Source organism: Lepidochelys kempii, chromosome 9 (genome assembly GCF_965140285.1).
Source record: "Lepidochelys kempii isolate rLepKem1 chromosome 9, rLepKem1.hap1, whole genome shotgun sequence".
NCBI classification, from domain to species: domain Eukaryota; kingdom Metazoa; phylum Chordata; order Testudines; family Cheloniidae; genus Lepidochelys; species Lepidochelys kempii.
The window spans coordinates 284,828-305,531 of record NC_136388.1 but is presented as its reverse complement, the minus strand read 5'-3'; the positions used below and the strand labels follow the sequence as shown (position 1 = coordinate 305,531).

At 46.9% G+C, this 20,704-nt stretch overlaps 1 protein-coding gene across 41 annotated transcripts in view; it reads left to right on the top strand.

Annotated features, from left to right (window-relative positions):
• Positions 1–20,704, top strand: part of DLG1 (discs large MAGUK scaffold protein 1) — a 441,560-nt gene that overhangs the window by 318,407 nt on the left and 102,449 nt on the right. For all 41 annotated transcript variants that reach the window (XM_073358919.2, XM_073358923.2, XM_073358918.2 and 38 more), the window contains one exon: positions 4,400–4,502. In XM_073358919.2, the coding sequence (XP_073215020.1) occupies positions 4,400–4,502 (103 nt within the window). The remainder of the gene's footprint in view (positions 1–4,399; positions 4,503–20,704) is intronic.

Below are 20,704 nucleotides of genomic sequence, written 5' to 3'. Positions count from 1 at the left end.
CTTTTAAGACTTGTGAAAACATTCTCCACACCTTGTCCCTCTCAGATTTTGGAAGGCACTTCAGATTCTTAAACCTTGGGTCGAGTGCTGTATCTATCCTTAGAAATCTCACATTGGTATGTTCTTTGCGTTTTGTCAAATCTGCTCTGAAAGTGTTCTTAAAATGAACGTGTGCTGGGTCATCATCCAAGACTGCTATAACATGAAATATGTGGCAGAATGCAGGTAAAACAGAGCAGGGTGCATACAATTCTCCCCCAAGGAGTTCAGTCACAAATTTAATTAATGCACTATTTTTTTTAACAAATATCATCAGCATGGAAGCATGAAGGGGCATATGAATGTTTAGCATATCTGGCACTTAAATATCTTGCAACACCAGCTACAAAAGTGCCATGCGAATGCCTGTTTTCACTTTCAGGTGACATTGTAAATAAGCAGTCAGCAGTATCTCCATAAATGTAAACAAACTTGTTTGTTTTAGCAATTGGCTGAACGAGAAGTAGGACTGAGTGGACTTGTAGGCTCTAAAGTTTTACATTGTTTTGTTTTTGAGTGCAGTTATGTAACAACCAAAAATATCTACATTTGAAAGTTACACTTTCACAGTAAAGAGATAGCACTACAGTACTTGTATGAGGTGAATTGAAAAATAGTATTTCTTTTGTTTATTGTTTTTACAGTGCAAATATTTGTAATCAAAATAATAATATAAAGTGAGCACTGTACACTTCGTATTCTGTGTTGTTATAGAAATCAATATATTTGAAAATGTAGAAAAACATCCAAAAATATTTAATAAATTTCTGTTGGTATTTTATTTCTTAACAGTGCAATTAATCACGTTTAATTTTTTTAATCGCAGTTAATTTTTTTGAGTTAATCGTGTGAGTTAACTGCAATTAATGTACAGCCCTACTTTTTATATTTAAAAATTACTGTTTTAGTGCAGAGTAGACTGATTTTATTCCATTAGTGACATAATGGAGATGATTTGAATTATTCTTTTTTGCTTGGGAGGATTTTGGGGGAAGTTAGTATTGTGGTTGGAATATAGTAACTAAAATAGAAACTAAAATTCCTTCCTAATTTTCACACCACAATCTATTGCTTTTTATAAGTTTTACATTCTTCTAATCTGAAAGTCTTTTCATTTTATTAATAATAGGAGGTGGTAGAATCTCCTTCCTTAGAAGTTTTTAAGGTCAGGCTTGACAAAGCCCTGGCTGGGATGATTTAATTGGGGATTGGTCCTGCTTTGAGCAGGGGGTTGGACTAGATGACCTCCTGAGGTCTCTTCCAACCCTGATATTCTATGATTCTATGATTCTATTGAAGGACCTAAGGTTTTTGTACCTTTCCTCTGAAAATTAATATTCACCCTTAATTTATGGAATTAGTTGCAGGGGACAGTTATATTGTAAAATGATAGTTATGTAAAAAATTGTAATTAAAAAAGGACTTATATACTTAAGTTAGTGTCAGCTTTTCCATTATATATTCCTTTTTTTAAGAGGGTCATAGCAGCTGTAAAAAGTGCCTTTGGACTATTACAGTGTGGCATAGAAAATCTAGGCTGTATTTCAAGGAATCCCTGTTGAGGTTACAGGGACAAACCATCCCGATGTGTCGAAAGAATAGTAAATATGGCAGGCGACCAGCTTGGCTTAACGGTGAAATCCTAGCAGATCTTAAACATAAAAAAGAAGCTTACAAAAAAGAAAGGTTGGACATATGACCAGGGAAGAGTATAAAAATATTGCTCGGGCATGTAGGAATGAAATCAGGAGGGCCAAATTGCACCTGGAGCTGCAGCTAGCAAGAGATGTCAAGAGTAACAAGAAGGGTTTCTTCAGGTATGTTGGCAACAAGAAGAAAACCAAGGAAAGTGTGGGCCCCTTACTGAATGAGGGAGGCAACCTAGTGACAGAGGATGTGGAAAAAGCTAATGTACTCGATGCTTTTTTTGCCTCTGTCTTCACTAACAAGGTCAGCTCCCAGACTGCTGCGCTGGGCATCACAACATGGGGAATAGATGGCCAGCCCTCTGTGGAGAAAGAGGTGGTTAGGGACTATTTAGAAAAGCTGGACGTGCACAAGTCCATGGGGCCGGACGAGTTGCATCCGAGAGTGCTGAAGGAATTGGCGGCTGTGATTGCAGAGCCATTGGCCATTATCTTTGAAAACTCGTGGCGAATGGGGGAAGTCCCGGATGACTGGAAAAAGGCTAATGTAGTGCCAATCTTTAAAAAAGAGAAGAAGGAGGATCCTGGGAACTACAGGCCAGTCAGCCTCACCTCAGTCCCTGGAAAAATCATGGAGCAGATCCTCAAAGAATCAATCCTGAAGCACTTGCATGAGAGGAAGGTGATCAGGAACAGCCAGCATGGATTCACCAAGGGAAGGTCATGTCTGACTAATCTAATCGCCTTTTATGATGAGATTACTGGTTCTGTGGATGAAGGGAAAGCAGTGGATGTATTGTTTCTTGACTTTAGCAAAGCTTTTGACACGGTCTCCCACAGTATTCTTGTCAGCAAGTTAAGGAAGTATGGGCTGGATGAATGCACTATAAGGTGGGTAGAAAGTTGGCTAGATTGTCGGGCTCAACGGGCAGTGATCAATGGCTCCATGTCTAGTTGGCAGCCGGTATCAAGTGGAGTGCCCCAAGGGTCGGTCCTGGGGCCGGTTTTGTTCAATATCTTCATAAATGATCTGGAGGATGGTGTGGATTGCACTCTCAGCAAATTTGCGGATGATACTAAACTGGGAGGAGTGGTAGATACGCTGGATGGCAGGGATAGGATACAGAGAGACCTAGACAAATTGGAGGATTGGGCCAAAAGAAATCTGATGAGGTTCAATAAGGATAAGTGCAGGGTCCTGCACTTAGGACGGAAGAACCCAATGCACCGCTACAGACTAGAGACCGAATGGCTAGGCAGCAGTTCTGTGGAAAAGGACCTAGGGGTGACAGTGGACGAGAAGCTGGATATGAGTCATCAGTGTGCCCTTATTGCCAAGAAGGCCAGTGGCATTTTGGGATGTATAAGTAGGGGCATAGCGAGCAGATCGAGGGACGTGATCGTCCCCCTCTATTCGACATTGGTGAGGCCTCATCTGGAGTACTGTGTCCCGTATTGGCCCCACACTACAGGAAGGATGTGGATAAATTGGAGAGAGTCCAGTGAAGGGCAACAAAAATGATTAGGGGTCTGGAACACATGAGTTATGAGGAGAGGCTGAGGGAACTGGGATTGTTTAGTCTGCAGAAGAGAAGAATGAGGGGGGATTTGATAGCTGCTTTCAACTACCTGAGAGGTGGTTCCAGAGAGGATGGTTCTAGACTATTCTCAGTGGTAGAAGAGGACAGGACAAGGAGTAATGGTCTCAAGTTGCAGTGGGGGAGGTTTAGGTTGGATATTAGGAAAAACTTTTTCACTAGGAGGGTGGTGAAACACTGGAATGCGTTACCTAGGGAGGTGGTAGAATCTCCTTCCTTAGAAGTTTTTAAGGTGAGGCTTGACAAACCCCTGGCTGGGATGATTTAATTGGGGATTGGTCCTGCTTTTGAGCAGGGGGTTGGACTAGATGACCTCCTGAGGTCCCTTCCAACCCTGATATTCTATGATTCTATGATTATAGAGCTTGAAGCTTTTTTTTTTTTCTGATAATTTATAAATCTGCTTTGGCTGCTTTATTAAAGTTGTACTGTATTTTGTACTGCATGTCAAATGACTTCATGTTTAAATTGAAGTTTTGGAGGTCATTAGTTCATAATGTAGATTAATGCCTTTTAACTATTTTGAAATATAAGGATAGATGAAAATCGGTCAAGTTGTTTCTGCAGAACATTGGCAGCTTCACGGGATATGTGCAGCACCAAAAGTTACACAGTAGTCTTGATATCCTATGGCCATTAAGAATGTGCAAATTATGAACTACCTAAACAACAAATGAATAAGAGTCTCAAAAAGTATAATGCAAACTTGAATTTATACCAGTGGATGGAACCTGAGTTTTCATCCATTAAAAAGTCTGAAACTTATACATTTTAAGTTCAGGTGCATTGAAAAATACTGTTTCTTTTGTTTTTTTACAGTGCAAATACTTGTAATCAAAAATAAATATAAAGTGAGCACTGTACACTTTGTATTCTTTGTTGTAACTGAAATCAATATATTTGAAAATGTAGAAAACATCCAAAAATATTTAAATTATATTGTATTCTATTATTGTTTTACAGTGCAATTAATCGTGATTAATTTTTTTAATCACTTGACAGCCCTATTTACTTCATATGAATTTTCACCCACTTGTATATTAAAACAATGTTCTGTGATAAATTTCAATTAACATTGTTTACTCTGATAAATAGATGTTTACATTTTATTTGTAGGTAAATGGTGTAGACCTTAAAGCTGCAACCCATGAACAAGCAGCAGCAGCCTTGAAGAATGCAGGCCAAGCCGTAACCATTGTTGCACAATACCGTCCAGAAGGCAAGAGAATTCTTTCTATTCATATTACATCTGTGTAGCATAAAGGTTTTAAAAATTAACTTTCTATGGATGTCAAAGTTTTTACAAGAAAACTTAGACCTGCTTTGAGGGAAGGAGAGAAATAAATGTAATTGTCATTGATCTATTACTCCTGAGGGAATTCTGTGCCAAAAAATTTAAAAATTCAGTGCACAGTATTTTAAAATTCTGCGTATTTTGTCAAAATAACACAATATAATCATCCCAGTTTCAATTATTTTGGTAATTTATTTCAAAATACCAGTTCAACAAGAATGATTGTAACACTACAGACAACTAAGAAAGATTCAAAAATGTTTTTTCACTAATAGATTCCTTACTCTTCATATTAATACAGAACTTTGAGTAATAATTCATTTAAATTACAATACAGAAACGTATTTCCCGCACCCCTCAGAAGCAGTGCAAAGGTTTGATTAAACCTTTGCACTGCTTCTGAGGGGTGCGGGAAATACAGGAGTCGGGTAATGGAAGAGCTGAGGGACAGGGAAGAAATTGCCTGGAAGGAGCCTGGGAGTGAACCTGGAGGGTTGTTGGGTGTGGGCAGGAAGAAGTATGGAACAGGTTTTTGAAGGGGTGGAGGGGTGTGCGAGAGATTGTTAGGCAGTTGGAGATCCTCCTCCATGCAGACCTGGCTGACCCCTAGCCTCTCCCAATCAGTCAGGCACATCCTTCCCCATCCAGCCACCCCATCGTCATGTGTCACTGCACCCCCACTCAGCCACCCCCCTGTACCTGTGTGTCCCTGCTAGGGTTGCCAACTTTCTAATCCCTAAAAACTGAACACCCCTACCCTATCCCTTCCCCAGAAACCCCGCCCTCTTCCTCTGAGGTCCTGCTCCATCTGGTCCACCCAACCCCTACCCATGCCCCTGTCACTCATTCCCCCATCCTCCGGGACTCATCCACCACCTGCAGAGCCAGGGTGGAAGGGGCTGATGTGGAGCCTGCCCAAGCGGGGCACGGCAGGGGTCAGTCTCCAGTGTAAGGGGCTGAGGTTGGGAAATCAGGGCACAGTGGAGTGGGGGATGCAGTCCCTGGAGCATGGGGCAGGAGGGTCAGTCCCTGGAGCGAGGGGTCAGAGCACAGCAGCATGGGGGGGGATCTGTCTCAGGAGCGAGGGTCCGGGTGGGGAAATGGGGGCACAGGAGCAGGCTCAGTCCCTGGAGCGAGGGGCTGGGAAGGGGAAATCAGGGCACAGCGGAGCAGGGGAGTCTCTGGAGCGAGGGACTGGGGTGTGGGGCAGACAGGACGGGGACACGGACACACACACACACACCCTGGATGTTGCCGGTACCTACTTTGAAGCCAAGTCCGGGAGCCAGCCCGTTCTCTCCATGAGGCTGAGGGAAGGGAAGAGCAGCAGTTGCTAAGCAGAGCTGCTCGTCCAGGGTTCAGTAGCAGCTGGTGCTCTCCATCACGCTGGTGGTGGAGGCTGGTTACTGCAGGTAACCAGACTTTTAGTGTCTGGTCAGCTGTGCTGACCGGATGCTGCCAGTTTCCCTTTTCAACCAGACGTTTCAGTGGAAAACAAGATGCCTGGCAACCCTAGTCCCTGCAACCCACTCCCATTCACCCTCCACTCCCGTCTGCACCCCCCAACTAGCCCTTCTGAACCCCAGTCTACGTGACACCCCCCCCCACAGCCCTGCGTGCCCTGCTCTGTCTGTCCCCACACCCCCGTGCCTCCTCACCTGGCCCTGCAGGCCGGGTGCTGTGAGGAATGCAGGCGCTACTCTCTTCCTATGGGCTGCTGCCTGCTATGGCTGGTGAGCAGTGAGCCAGCTTCCTCTGTTCTGGCACCACAGCAGCCCCCGGAGCTTCTGCAGCAGAACGTGTTTTCTGTGGCGGGGAAGAAAATCTGCAGGAAACGAGAATTCTCTGTGCACGCAGCGGCGCAAAATTCTCCCAGGAGTACTGTGTAGTCTGTTTTAGGGTCATACTTTGATCCCCATTGAGTCAACTGGCTCAGTGTAAAGTTGAATATTTCAACTCCGTTGCAAAGGAGTGGGGAGTCTAAATGCCACCCTTATCTGAGGCACTGACTGTGTGCATTCAGCTGGCCTAAGGAGATTGTAAGGTTTCCATCCACTGCTTTCATTCTGGGCTGCCATTTTAATCTGTCCAGCAATTCGCCCTATTCCAGTTAATCAGCATCACCCCCCATTTTAGTGCAATCTCTGTAGGTGAATAGGCTTACCCCACTTCTGTAGGTACCCACTAACGCTTTGGGGGAAGGATACATTTTTACATTGTTTTGTTTTTGAGTGCAGTTATGTAACAAACAAAAATATCTACATTTGTAAGTTACACTTTCACAGTAAAGAGATAGCACTACAGTACTTGTATGAGGTGAATTGAAAAATAGTATTTCTTTTGTTTATTGTTTTTACAGTACAAGTATTTGTAATCAAAATAATAATATAAAGTGAGCACTGTACACTTTGTATTCTGTCGTAATAGACACAAACACCGGCCTCATTGGCCCCCATCTCTAAAAAGGTGGAACGCAAGTACTTTGTACCCACTGAAGGGCATGAGTACTTGTATACCCACCCACAGGGAATGGCAGGGTCAGCCAGCCCCGACCCCAAAGAACAAAGACTCTCGGAGACTGGACTCTTTCGGAAGGAAAATGTATTAGTCTTCGAGCTTCCAGTTACGAGTGGAAAACCATCAGACTCTCCTGGGCCGGTACTAATTCATTCTGTGGGGCTCCCTGCCCAAGTTTGAGGACTCCCTCCAGGAGCGCAATAGGAAGGAGTTCAAAGCGCTAGTGGAGGACAGGGCAGCAGCTAGGGCATCCCTGCAGGCAGCCTCTGATGCTGCGGACACGGCCACACGATCAGAGGCCTCCACGGTGTGCATGAGACAGGCGTCATGGCTCCTGCTCTCTGGGCTGTCCAGCAAGGCGCAGTCTTCCATGCAGGATCTCCCGTTTGACGGGAAAGCTCTGTTTGCGGAGGAAACAGACACAAGGCTGCATGGCATGAAAGACTCCCACACGACCCTCCAGACTCAGGGCCTCTATGTCCTGGCTCCAACAAAACCTAAGTTCAAGTCGCAGCAGACTCTCGCCCAGGCTGCCCTCCCGAAGTATGAGGCAGTCCATAAGAAGCTGCGGGACCATAAGAGACGCCCTCAGAGGCAGTCTCGGTCTGCCCCCCCCAGCCTGTGTCCTCCCAAGAGCAAGCAGGTGGGGGAAAGGCGTTTTTGACGGGGTGTTTGGGGGCACCTCGCCTGTCCTCACCGGGGATCCAATAAAGCTACCCTTCTCCAACCGGTTGCGTACTTTCCTCCCAGAATGGTCGAGGCTAACCTCGGACCGATGGGTCCTCAACACCATCTCCTGGGGTTACACCTTCCAGTTTACTTCCACCCCTGTCCCTCTTGGGGGACCCCTCACATGAAGCTCTGCTCGAGCAGGAGATGGGCCAGCTCCTAGGACTAGGAGCAATAAAGGCAGTGCCCAAGGAGTTCCTGGGCAAGGGGTATTACTCCCGTTATTTCCTTATCCCGAAGGCCAAAGGGGTGCTCAGGCCCATTCTGGACCTGCAAGGTCTGAACCAGTACATGGTGAAACTCAAGTTCCGCATGCTCTCCCTGGCCTCCATCATCCCCTTCCTGGATCCCAGGCATTAGTATGCTGCCCTCGATCTACAGGATGCGTACTTCCACATCCACATATTCGAGGGGCACAGGTGCTTCCTCCGTTTCATGGTGGGACAGAATCATTACCAATTCACAGTCCTCCCATTTGGTCTGTCTACTGCCCCTAGCGTGTTTACAAAATGCATGTCGGCGGTAGCAGCCTACCTCAGATGGCGGGGGGTCCAGATATTTCCCTATCTGGATGATTGGCTTGTGAAGGGCACCTCCTGGTCGCAGGTGGGGAATCACATGGCGCTCCTCCTGTCCATGTGCACCACCTTGGGCCTGTTGGTAAACAACACCAAGTCCACGTTAGTTCCAGTCCAGTGCATAGAGTTTATCAGGGCACTGCTGGACACAGGGTCGGCCAGGGCCTCTCTCCTGCCAGACAGATTTGAGACCCTAAAAGGTCTCATCGACTTTATCACAAGGTTCCTGGTGACAACAGCCAGGTTTACCTGCAACTCTTGGGTCACATGTTGGCGTGCACATACGTGGTCCGTCATGCCAGATTCAGGATGAGGCCCCTCCAGCTCTGGTTGGCCTCAAAGTTTTCCCAGGCCATGGACAGGATGGACAAGGTCCTCACCATGCCTGACTCTGAGATCACCTCCCTACGGTGGTGGTCCGCCCCAAACAACATACTCCAAGGGGTCTGGTTCAGGGACAGGTCCCTGTCGTTGGAGCTGGTGTCCGATGCGTCAGACCTGGGTTGGGGGGCCCATGTGGGGAACTTTCAGACCCAAGGCCTGTGGTCGGCTCAAGACCTGATCCTACATATAAATGTCAAGGAGCTCAGGGCAGTGTGGCTGGCGTGCATGGCCTTCTGCTCGCACCTGGAGGGCAAGGTAGTCAGGGTCCTCATGGACAACACGGCCTCGATGTTCTATATCAACAGGCAAGGCGGGGCCCAATCCTCTGCCCTCTGCCATGAAGCCCTCAGGCTGTGGGTCTTCTGTATTGCCCATGACATCCACTTGAAGGCCTTCTACCTGCCAGGCGCCCGGAACAAGAGGGCAGATCGCTTGAGCAGGGACTTTTTCTTGCAACACGAGTGGTCCCTCCACCCAGAAGTGGCCCACTGGCTCTTCTGAAGGTGGGGAACTCCCCAGGTGGACATATTCATGATTCAGCAAAACCAGCAATGCCCCCGGTTCTGCTCCAGGACCGGGGCCACCACCTCCATCCCAACCTAGCAGCGCTTTAGCTCACGGCATGGCTCCTCAGTGGTTAGGTGGAGAGGAAAGGATGTGCTCAGAACAGGTTCAGCGTGTCCTCCTTGAAAGTAGGTGGCCCTGCACTCGCCGCGCTTATTTGGCAAAGAGGTGCCATTTCTCTAGGTGGGCGGCGGACCAGGGTGTCTTCCCATTGGCCACCCTGATCCAGCTTATCCTTGATTACGTCCTCCATCTGAGGGCTCAGGGTCTGGCACCCTCATCAGTCAAGGTGCACCTGGCAGCCATATCGGCCTTCCATCCACCGGTGCAAGGGCACACGGTACTTTCCCAGGCTATGACTGGCCAGTTCCTTAAGGGTTTGGACCGTCTTTTTCCGTATTCTAGACCCCCGGTCCCACAGTGGGACCTAAACCTGGTGTTGACGCCTCTCATGGGGCCCCCATTTGAACCACTGGCCAGGTGCTCCTGGTTTCACCTCTCATGAAAGGTGACCTTCCTGGTTGCAATCACGTCGGCCAGGCGAGTCTCGGAGCTCAGGGCCCTGACCACCGAGCCGCCATACACGGTCTTTCATAAGGACAAGTTCCAGCTCCGCCCACACCCCGCGTTCCTCCCGAAGGTGGTCACCGCCTACCACATGGGTCAGGACATTTTTCTACCAGTCCTCTGCCCCAAGCCTCACGCGTCCAGTGAAGAGTGCCGTCTCCACATGCTTGATGTGCGGTGGGCTCTGGCTTTCTACCTCGAGCGGGCCAAGCCATTCAGAAAGTCCTCGCAACTGTTTGTCGCCTCAGCTGAGCGTGTGAGGGGCCAGCCGATTTCTACTCAGCAGCTTTCCAATCGGATCACTTCGTGCATCCGCTCCTGTTATGAGCTGGCAGGTGTCCCCCCGCCACCCATTGTGAGGGCACACTCAACTCGGGCGCAGGCCTCGTCGGCTGCCTTCGTGGCCAACGTCCCCATCCAGGACATCTGTAGGGCCGCCACTTGGTCTTCAGTTCACACGTTCACCTCACACTATGTGATCATTTTCCAAACCAGGGATGACGCCGAGTTCGGCAGGGCTGTCCTCCGTCCTGGGAACTTGTGAACTCCTACCCACCTCCAACAGATATAGCTTGGAATCACCTATTGTGGAATACACATGAGCAATCACTCGAAGAAGAAAAGACAGTTACCTTTTCCGTAACTAGTGTTCTTCAAGATGTGTTGCTCATGTCTATTCCACATCCTGCTCTCCTTTCCCTCTGTCAGAGTTGTCTGGCAAAAAGGAACTGAGGGTTGTGGGAGCGCACAGCTCCCCTTTTACCGTGCCAGGCAGGAGCCACTCCAGCCGTCACGAGGGGTACTGCTAGGGGGAAAACTTCCAGCACTAGTGCATGTGGCAAGCACGCATGCCTATTTCTAACAAGCATGCCTTAATTTGTCTCTGTGGAGTCAGTGTGCAATTTCCCTCACTTTCAAAATTAATTTTTAACAAACATTACAGTTATTCAGTGCGGTATTGAGAGTGGCTGAAAGTCATCAAGGAAAGTAATAGAGCCCAAGATGCTTTCCTAGTTGCAAAACCACCTTTGTTACACTAGAGCGCCACTTCTACTATAAAGGTTGAGTATCACTTTCTGTTTAAAAGGAGACTGTTTTAAGGGCTCTAAAACAGTGGTTCTCAACAGGGGGGCCACGGTGCCCCGCAGCTAAAACCCAGAGCCTGAGCCCCAGCATCTCCCACGAGGCTGAAGCCAAGAGCAGCAGGGCTGAATTCTGGAGCTCCGAGCTCTGGTGCTCCCCAGGGGGCAGAAGCCCTGAGCCCATAGGAAGAGTTGGGGGGCCATGTGCGTGTCCCCCACCCCCACCCCGAAACTATAGTGCAGGAGCCAGGCAGTCCTGGGGCAGCTCCACTCATCCCCCCATCTCTTTCTCTTCCCACCCCCTGGCCAGATTGGAGTCAGGAATCCAGAGCCGGGCAGTGCAGGCAGCTGCTGCTCTGGGTGGTGCCATGGAGCAGGCAGCTATGGTGTTCCCTCGTCTCCTGCTGGTGCAGGGGGTTGAAGCAGCCCCTTTTGCTCACACAGCCAATAAGAGCTGCCTGGACAGGGGGAACCGGCTCTGTGGCTGTCTCTGTAACAGGAACTGCAGGTGAGCCCTCCCTGCACACTGAGCTACCCCTGTGCCTGCACACAGCCCCTAGCTATCCTTCTCCATGCAACCTGAGCTACCCCTCTGCTCGCACACAGCCCCTAGCAACCCCTCTTACTGCTCCCTGAGCTATCCCTGTGCCTGCACACAGCCCACAGTATCTCTCTCTCTGCACCTTGAGCTACTCCCGTGCCCGCACACAGCCCCTAGCAACCCCTCTCCCTGCATCCTGAGCTGCTCCCCTGCCTGCACACAGCCCCTAGCTAACCCTCACCCTGAGCTGTTTTCAGACTTCTTTAGCTGAGCCCCCACCTTTGAGTTATAACTTTTGATTGTGCCCCCACCCCAACCCAGACAGGTGGGTGGCCTGCTGAGGTGAGTCAGGAGGTGGAGGTGGTGCTCCCTCCCCGGACCCCGCCGTGTGGAGCTGGCTCAAGCCCTGCTGGCTCCTGTCCACCCAAAATAGAAGTCAAACTACACCTATGCCTGAGCCCCGGCGCAGAGCCCTGAGTCCCCCGTCCCCACTGAGGTCTGGACCTCCAGCATGTCACTCAAATTGAAGTGTGAGGGTTGGTCACTTGCCAGGATTATCTGGGTATAACTCATTGACAAAGCCCTGGCTGGGATGATTTAACTGGGAATTGGTCCTGCTTTGAGCAGGGGGTTGGACTAGATGACCTCCTGGGGTCCCTTCCAACCCTGATATTCTATGATTCTATGATTCATGTAATCATTTCTTTGCCAGTGCAGATGCCTCAAGTACTGGTACGCCTCTGTCCCTCCTAGTCTCTGCTTATGGTACATGACAATATAGTCTCCTGTGGGTCTCATTTACTTTTGTCTCATTTCCATTGTTGTTAGGTTTAGTGTGCGATGTTAGGTGGTGTTGGTGGCCTGTGATATACAGGTCAAACTAGATCAAGTGGTCGCTACGGGCATTAATCCCTGTGAAGTCCCCCCATGATCACACAGCTATCTTTCCTACACATCATATGTAGGTACATAAAGAGATGGTTATCCTGGTCCCTAGGGTGATTTGGTGGTCTGTAGCAGACACCAGCTAAAACCCCTACTTGTGCTTTATCTGTTAGAACAATGATCCATAAGCATTCAAGAAGATTTTCTTCTATCAGTGACGCAGAAACTCTTAATGATATTTTTGATATAGAGCTCCATTCCCACTACATCCTTCCTAAAGATAGGTTATAACCACTGATTTTAACATTCCAATTGTGCATCATCCCACCACGTTTCAGTAAGGCCAACTAGATCAAATTTATGCTCATAAATGCAATTCCCGATCCTCTTGTTTGCTTCCTAGGCTCTTAGCACTAGTGTACAAGCAACTCAAGAGTTTCTTCTCTTCATGTCCTTTGGTTCCTTGGTGAATTTTGTTCTTGATTCTGTACTAAATGAGTGTTCATATCGTCCCTATTTTTACCCTCCCGTCTTATTATTAGTTTCACACCCTCCTGACTCTTCTAGCCAGCCTCTCCTGAGATCAGTTCCCCTTCTGCTGAGGTGGAGCACTGTGGAGGCCATCCAAACTATACAGACCCCTTACCCTATAAAAGGTGGAGCAATGTTCTACAAAGCCAAAACCCTACACCCTATACCACTTACCTAGCCAGAGATTCACTTCCAGAATCTTCTGCTTTTTGTCTTCCTTCAGTTGTGGAACAGGAACGCTCTCAAAGAAGATTGGTTGGACATTTTTCTTGTTCAGCTCACTTCCAAGTCCCTGAAGTCATCTATTATTTGTGAGATATTCTGCGATGCAATGTCATTAGTGCTGATATGAATCATCACTAAGGCTACGTTTTAGTCATGGGTATTTTTAGTAAAAGTCACGGACAGGTCATTGGCAGTAAACAAAAATTCACAGCCCATGACCTGTTCATGACCTCTACTATATATCCCTGAATAAATTGGGGGGTGGGGGCAGGCCAGGGTCACCACAGGTGCTCGGGGGGGGGCGCTGCAGAGGTTCGGGGGGCAGCAGCACAAGGCCTGGGACCCCCACTGGTGCTGAGGGAGAGGCGGGGGGTTGTCAGGGCCAGCAGGCTCCCTACCTGACTCCATGTCTCTCAGAAAGTGGTGACATCCCCCTCGCTCATCTCCTAGGCGGAGGCACGCCCAGAGTAGCGGCTTTGGCAGCTCCCATTGGCTGGAAACCACAGGAGCTGCGGGGGCGATGCCTGTAGGCGGAGGCAGTGCGCAGAGCTGCCTGGCCACGCCTCTGCGCTTCTGGGGAGCCCCCAGATAAGCACTGCCCAGAGCCTTCCTCACCCTGTCCCGTGCCCCAACCCCCTGCCCCCTCCCACACGAAAACTCTGCTGCTGCTGGGGTGTGGGCAGTGGCCCGAGACTGCCCCAGCAGCGGCCAGTGCGACTGGCGCAGGGGCTTCCTGAGCTGGTCCGGGCCAGGCGCACAAGCCACTGCAGAAGTCACTGAGGTCACAGAAAGTTACTGAATCTGTGACTTCCGTGACAAACTCACAGCCTTAACTGTCATCAATGGATCATTCCCCATCCACTTCACAAGCTGTCTAGTCTTAGCGTGACATCTCTTCTGTTGGCTCCGGGAAGGCCACACACCATCCTATTATTGTCTGATACTAAAACCTGCAAAAAAGTAGGATATGGTCCTGCCTTGCAATATACATGTGATTTAGTCACACCCGCATGCAAAAGTAAGATTACGCTGTTAAAGCAATACCAGTTTTCACGTGAATGCTCAAAAGCACCTTCTCACTGAGGCCTCTTTTCCCACTTTCTGTACCCAGCCGCTTCAGGAGTACTGCTGTTCCTGAAAATGCTACAAGAATTATTTAAATGGGCAAAATTGGCTTCTTCATTCTACTGGACCATTTTGGCTGAAATGTTCCAAAAACTCACCTTCATGCAAGGACTAAACCCTGAAAATTAAGCCAGATAGATGAAAGTTCTGAGTAACTAAAAACAGGATGAAGGTGGAAATGCAGAGACCACATATTAACTAGAGTTGTTGCTACTGTTCTTACTAAATCAGGATTGGGCAAACTTTTTGGCCTGAGGGCCATATCAGGGTTGCAAAACTATATGGAGGGCCAGGTAGGGAAGGCTGTGTCTCCCCAAACAACCAGGTCGCCGCCCCCTATCCACCCCCTCCCACTTCCCGCCACCTGACTGCCCCCCTCAGAACCCCCGACCCATCCAGCTCCCCCCCGCTACTTGTCCCCTGACCGCCCCCTCCCGGGACTCCACCCCCTAACCAACCGCCCCTTCTCCCTGTTCCCTGACTGCTCTGCCCCCTCTCCACACCCCCGCCCCCTGACAGGCCCCCTCAGACTCCTACGCCTATCCAACACCCCCGTTCCCTGACCGCCCCCCAAGAACATCTGCTCCATCCAACCCCCCCACCCACTCCCTGTCCCCTGACTGCCCCAACCCCTATCCACAACCCCGCCCCCAACAGGCCCCCCAGGACTCCCACGCCTATCCAGCCCCCCCTGTTCCCCATTCCCTGACTGCCCACCCCAGAACCTCCGCCCCATCCAACTGCTCCCTGTCCCCTGACTGCCTTCCGGGACCCCTCGCTCCCCGCCCCCTTATCGTGCCGGAGCCAGCCATGCTGCCACGCTGTCCGGCAGGAGTGGTGGGCCAGAGTGCTCGCAGAGCGCTGAGGCTGCAGGAGGGGGACAGCGGGGGAGGGGCCGGTGACTAGCCTCCCCGGCCAGGAGCTCAAGGGTCGGGCAGGACGGCCCCATGGGCTGTAGTTTGCCCACCTCTGTACTAAATACATGTGCATAATATAGCTATTACGATTAGTGAGTTATTGCATGTGCTTTTTGGGTAAGGCCCAAAGGCCCCAAGTCTAAGCAGAGCTACTGGCCAAAGTAAGAATGTAGTAATACTCCAATAGCGAAAGAGCTGTCATCAGGTACCTATTACTCAGTGTTCATGTAAAAGTGTTTTTCTGTTTGCAGTTCTACTGAACAGGTCGACCTCATTTCTAAAAGAGAAAATAAGACTGTTAAGTGATCTGATTAGTTGAACATTCTTAGGTGCTTGATGGATCAGTGTGTGATTAAGAGAAGATGGATCAAAGTGCTAGAGAGGAGATTGGAAGGTGTTGTATTGTAAAACTGCATTTAAAATTGTGTTATTCACATAGCTGGACAACATTTCTCTTTTGGATTTTTTATCTCTCTGTATTCAATGCAGAATGTATTCAGAGTCCAGTTTAAGTGTTTAGTCAAAATCACTGACTGATTCAATTCACAATGTTGCTGATGAAGACAGATATTCTGGTTTTTTTTCCTGCAGAATTAGATAAAATTGTCACATAGCCAGACACCAGGCACCAGCCAGAAGGGTATCTGTATCCTAAAGTCTGCATTGTAGTGAGCAACGTTTGAGAGAAGATGCACATCTGCTAAATCTGTGCTATATCTTATTATCATTTTAAAATAATTAACTTCATATGTTTCATGCCTACCTTACCTTGCCAAATGCTTCATGAAGTGGACGGGTCACTATTATTGGGTATTATATTTTATTGGGCATTAGCTCGATTCTGTCCGATTTTACCGAATTCATGTGTACACGCGCGTGCTCGTTTAAAAAAAAATACTGTTGCCTTTGAAATTTGGTCCAGGCATTGTCTTATGTACGTAGTTAGATGAAACAACTGAACCCTATTCTCTGGAAATTAGTATTTAATTCATATGTGAATTTCTTAGAGTTGTTTCATATGCAGAAGCTGTGAAATATCTTGCATACACTCCTTAAGACGCTAATCAAAGCAGCACAAAGCCAATAGCACTTTAGCAAAATTAAGGAGATCCAAGTATTTGTTTTACATCAAATGATTTAACTTCACTCACTTTAGGTTATGAAACTGTTAATTCTTAACAATTAAAACTAGATGGAAAGACTGACATGTTCACTAACTGAAACACATTCTCTACAATGTTGCAGTTTACACAACTCTTAGGTACGCAATTCGCAGTTTCCCATTATTTTCCTGTTTATTATACCTGTTTCTGTTAATTTTTGAGTAATCCAGATTAGTCAATTAGTGAGACAGATTCGAAAGGTACTTCAAGAATAGAGAGAGGGTTCTGTTAAAAATAGTCCTCCCAGACAAAGGTATAAGAAGGCTTACTATGTTTTAACCTTTTCAAATGTCATTTTCTACACTATTTTTTTAATTTGTTAGTTTCCTTATTTTTAAATACATTTTGGGCTTTAACAAAGTATAAATGCAGTTATGAAAAAGTGTAGTAAACATAAAGGTGTCACAGATGGTATTGCTCATTTTAGCAGTGTACAGGTATCTCTTCTCAGTTTGAAACGGAAAGGTGCTTGGAAACGCTTCCTGAGAAGATGAAAATGTCATTCTCATAATCTGTTCCGAACCTAGTGGCCCAGCCTTTCTAATCACTCATTGTAACCTCAGTAGGTGCAGTTTGCAGCTTTCATGCATGCTAACAAGTCTCCTGTGTATGTGGAATCTATAGTTGTCTCTTATGTTCATTTGATGTGTTAATATAGAAGCACTAAGTATCCATGCAAAGAAATTAATTGCTCCTAGAAAATTACAGTAAAACTTGTTTTTGAACTGATCCACAAATATTTTTAAAAGTAATTTTGTCTGGGTAGTTGTAAAATACCTCCTGGGGTATCTAGATACTGTGTAGGTTAAAGGTTGTATTCATATATACTAGTCCTTAATTAGCAAATATTATCTAAGAATATTAAAGTAGGAGTTATTTATTTTTATGAAAATATACCTCCCTAAGCAGTACCCACATTAAAAACCTTCCTGACACTAAACTAAAATTTGCAAACAAAAAAGATTGTAAAAAAATAGTTAATAGCGAAAGTAGGTTTCAGAGAAGTACAGTAAAAGCTCCCAACCAATATGACTGACTTTACAAAAATTATACACCTTAGAACGAAAAACAAACTTTAGAATATCTGGAAAAGAACACTGAAGTGATCCATTTTACCATATAATCCTTTACCACTCGCTCTCACCTAACCCAATTTACACTTCCATGCAAACCTAACAGTGGCCCCTAAAATTTATAAAATATGCACAACAATGAAAATGGATAACTAGTAAGAGAGTATTGTAAATGGATCTCTTGGTGATTTTATAATCACCTAATAATTTATTTTGACTTTTGAATAAACTTTTATATTTCTGTTGGTGGGGTCGGATTCTCAACTTTTTAAAAACATTTTTCATGGTGAATTATCCTCTACCTCCCTGCCCCCTCAGCCCAAATAAACATCAGAAGTTTAAATCTGTTTGGCATATAAGATTCACAGCAAAGGATTCCTGTTCTGACAGATCTAATGACGTCCATTAAAGTGGGGTATTTAAGACACTAAGACTTTAGGAAAGGCTGAGGAACTTGGAGAAAAGGAGAAGGAAAAAGAAGGGGGGAAGCTTTTAGACCTCTATCCTATCCCCCCTTAGTCTCCTCTTTTCCAAGCTGAAAAGTCCCAGCCTCTTTAATCTCTCCTCATATGGGACCCATTCCAAACCCCTAATCATTTTGTTGCCCTTCTCTGAACCTTTTCTAGTGCCAGTATATCTCTTTTGAGATGAGGAGATCACATCTGTACACAGGTTTCAGAGTAACAGCCGTGTTAGTCTGTATTCACAAAAAGAAAAGGAGTACTTGTGGCACCTTAGAGACTAACCAATTTATTTGAGCATAAGCTTTCATGAGCTACAGCTTATGTAAAGCTGTAAAGCTTATGCTCAAATAAATTGGTTAGTCTCTAAGGTGACACAAGTACTCCTTTTCCATCTGTACACAGTATTCAAGATGTGGGCATACCATAGATTTATATAAGGGCAATAAAATATTCTCCATCTTATTCTCTGTCCCTTTTTTAATGATTCCTAACATCCTGTTTGCTTTTTGACTGCCACTGCACACTGCGTGGATGTCTTCAGAGAACTAGCCACGATGACTCCAAGAGATCTTTCTTGATTAGTTGTAGATAAATTAGCCCCCATCATGTTGTATGTATAGTTGGGGTTATTTTTTCCAATATGCATTACTTTACATTTATCCACGTTAAATTTCATTTTCCGTTTTGTTGCCCAATCACTTAGTTTTATGAGATCTTTTTGAAGTTCTTCACAGTCTGCTTTGGTCTTAACTATCTTGAGCAATTTAGTATCATCTGCAAACTTTGCCACCTCACTGTTTACCCCTTTCTCCAGATCATTTATGAATAAGTTGAACAGGATTAGTTTAGGACTGACCCTTGGGGAACACCACTAGTTACCCCTCTCCATTCTGAAAATTTACCATTTATTCCTACTGTTCCTCCTCTGCACACTCCACATCCACAATCCATCTCTGAAATCAGTAGTAGGTCATTGTATAAACATTTTAAACTTTGCTCAGTATATGCTTGGAAAGACCTGTACACATGTGACAGAGGCCATAACCCCAGGTAACAGAAAAAACAATAGAAAAAAGAAACATACCACATCTTGCCACTTGAAAGTTTGCACTCCTCCACACATAGGATTTCTCCACCTCAGTCTCATGTCCTGAGGCTTGGACAATGCAATAGTAGTTGACATTTAAAGTTCTTATTTCAGTGGTTGCAGACATGTAGTCCACTCCGGTGTGCATACACACAGTGCACCAAAGCTGGAGAACTTTGCCTAGTAGTGGACCATCTGGTCCTGATGGCAGACACCCCTGAGAGTCTCCAGCAGCCAGCTGGATGGGACTCCGCTTCAGTGCCAGGAAGTGTGCCTCCTTGCATATCGATGGCAGTAGAAGGGATTCGGTACAGGCGACGCCATTTCAGATGCAGGGTGAACCCATGATCTTCCTTGAGGACGGGCAAGCATACCAACATCTCCGCTCTGGACTCATGCCCACAACACTACGTGACAACTGGAGAAGTGTATCATAGAAGATTAGGGTTGGAAGAGACCTCAGGTGTTCATCCAGTCCAATCCCCTGCTCAAAGCAGGACCAACATCAAATCATCACAGCCAGGGGTTTGTCAAGCTGGGCCTTAAAAACCTTTAAGGATGGAGATTTCACCAGCACCCTAGGTAACCCACTCCAGTGCTTCACCACCCTCCTAGTGAAATAGTGTTTCTGAATATCCAACCTAGACCTCCCCCAGTGCAACTTGAGACCATTACTCCTTGTTCTGTCATCTGCCACCACTGAGAACAGCTGAGCTCCAATCTCTTTGGAACCCCCCTTCAGGTAGTTGAAGGCTGCTATCAAATCCCTCCTCACTCTTCTCTTCTGCAGACTAAACAAGCCAGGTTCATAGAATCACAGAATATCAGGGTTGGAAGGGACCTCAGGAGGTCAGCTGGTCCAACCCCCTGCTCAAAGCAGGACCAATCCGCAACTAAATCGTCCCAGCCAGGGCTTTGTCAAGCCTAACCTTAAAAATATCTAGGGAAGGAGATTCCACCACCTCCCTAGATAACACATTCCAGTGTTTCACCACCCTCCTAGTGAAAAAGTTTTTCCTAATATCCAACCTAAACCTCCCCCACTGCAACTTGAGACCATTACTCCTTGTTCTGTCATCAGCTACCACTGAGAACAGTCTAGATCCATCCTCTTTGGAACCCCCTTTCAGGTAGTTGAAAGCAGCTATCAAATCCCCCCTCATTCTTCTCTTCCGCAGACTAAACAATCCCAGTTCCCTCAGCATCTCCTCGTAAGTCATGTGCCCCAACCCCCTGATCATTTTCGTTTCCCTGTGCTGGACTCTCTCCGATTTGTCCACATCCTTTCTGTAGTGGGGGGGCCTAAAACTGGACACAGTACTCTAGATGTGGCCTCACCAGTGCCGAATACAAGGGAATAATCACTTCCCTCGATCTGCTAGCAGTGCTTCTACTAATGCAGCCCAATATGCCGTCAGCCTTCTTGGCAATAAGGGCACACTGTAGACTCATATCTAGCTTCTCATCCACTGTAATCCCCAGGTCCTTTTCTGCAGAACTGCCGCTTAGCAAGTCAGTCCCCAGCCTGTGACCGTGCATGGGATTCTTCCATCCTAAGTGCAGGACTCTGCACTTGTCCTTGTTGAACCTCATCAGATTTCTTTTGACCCAATCCTCCAATTTGTGTAGGTCACTCTGGACCCTATCGCTACCCTCCATCGTATCTACCTCTCCCCCCAGTTTAGTGTCATCCGT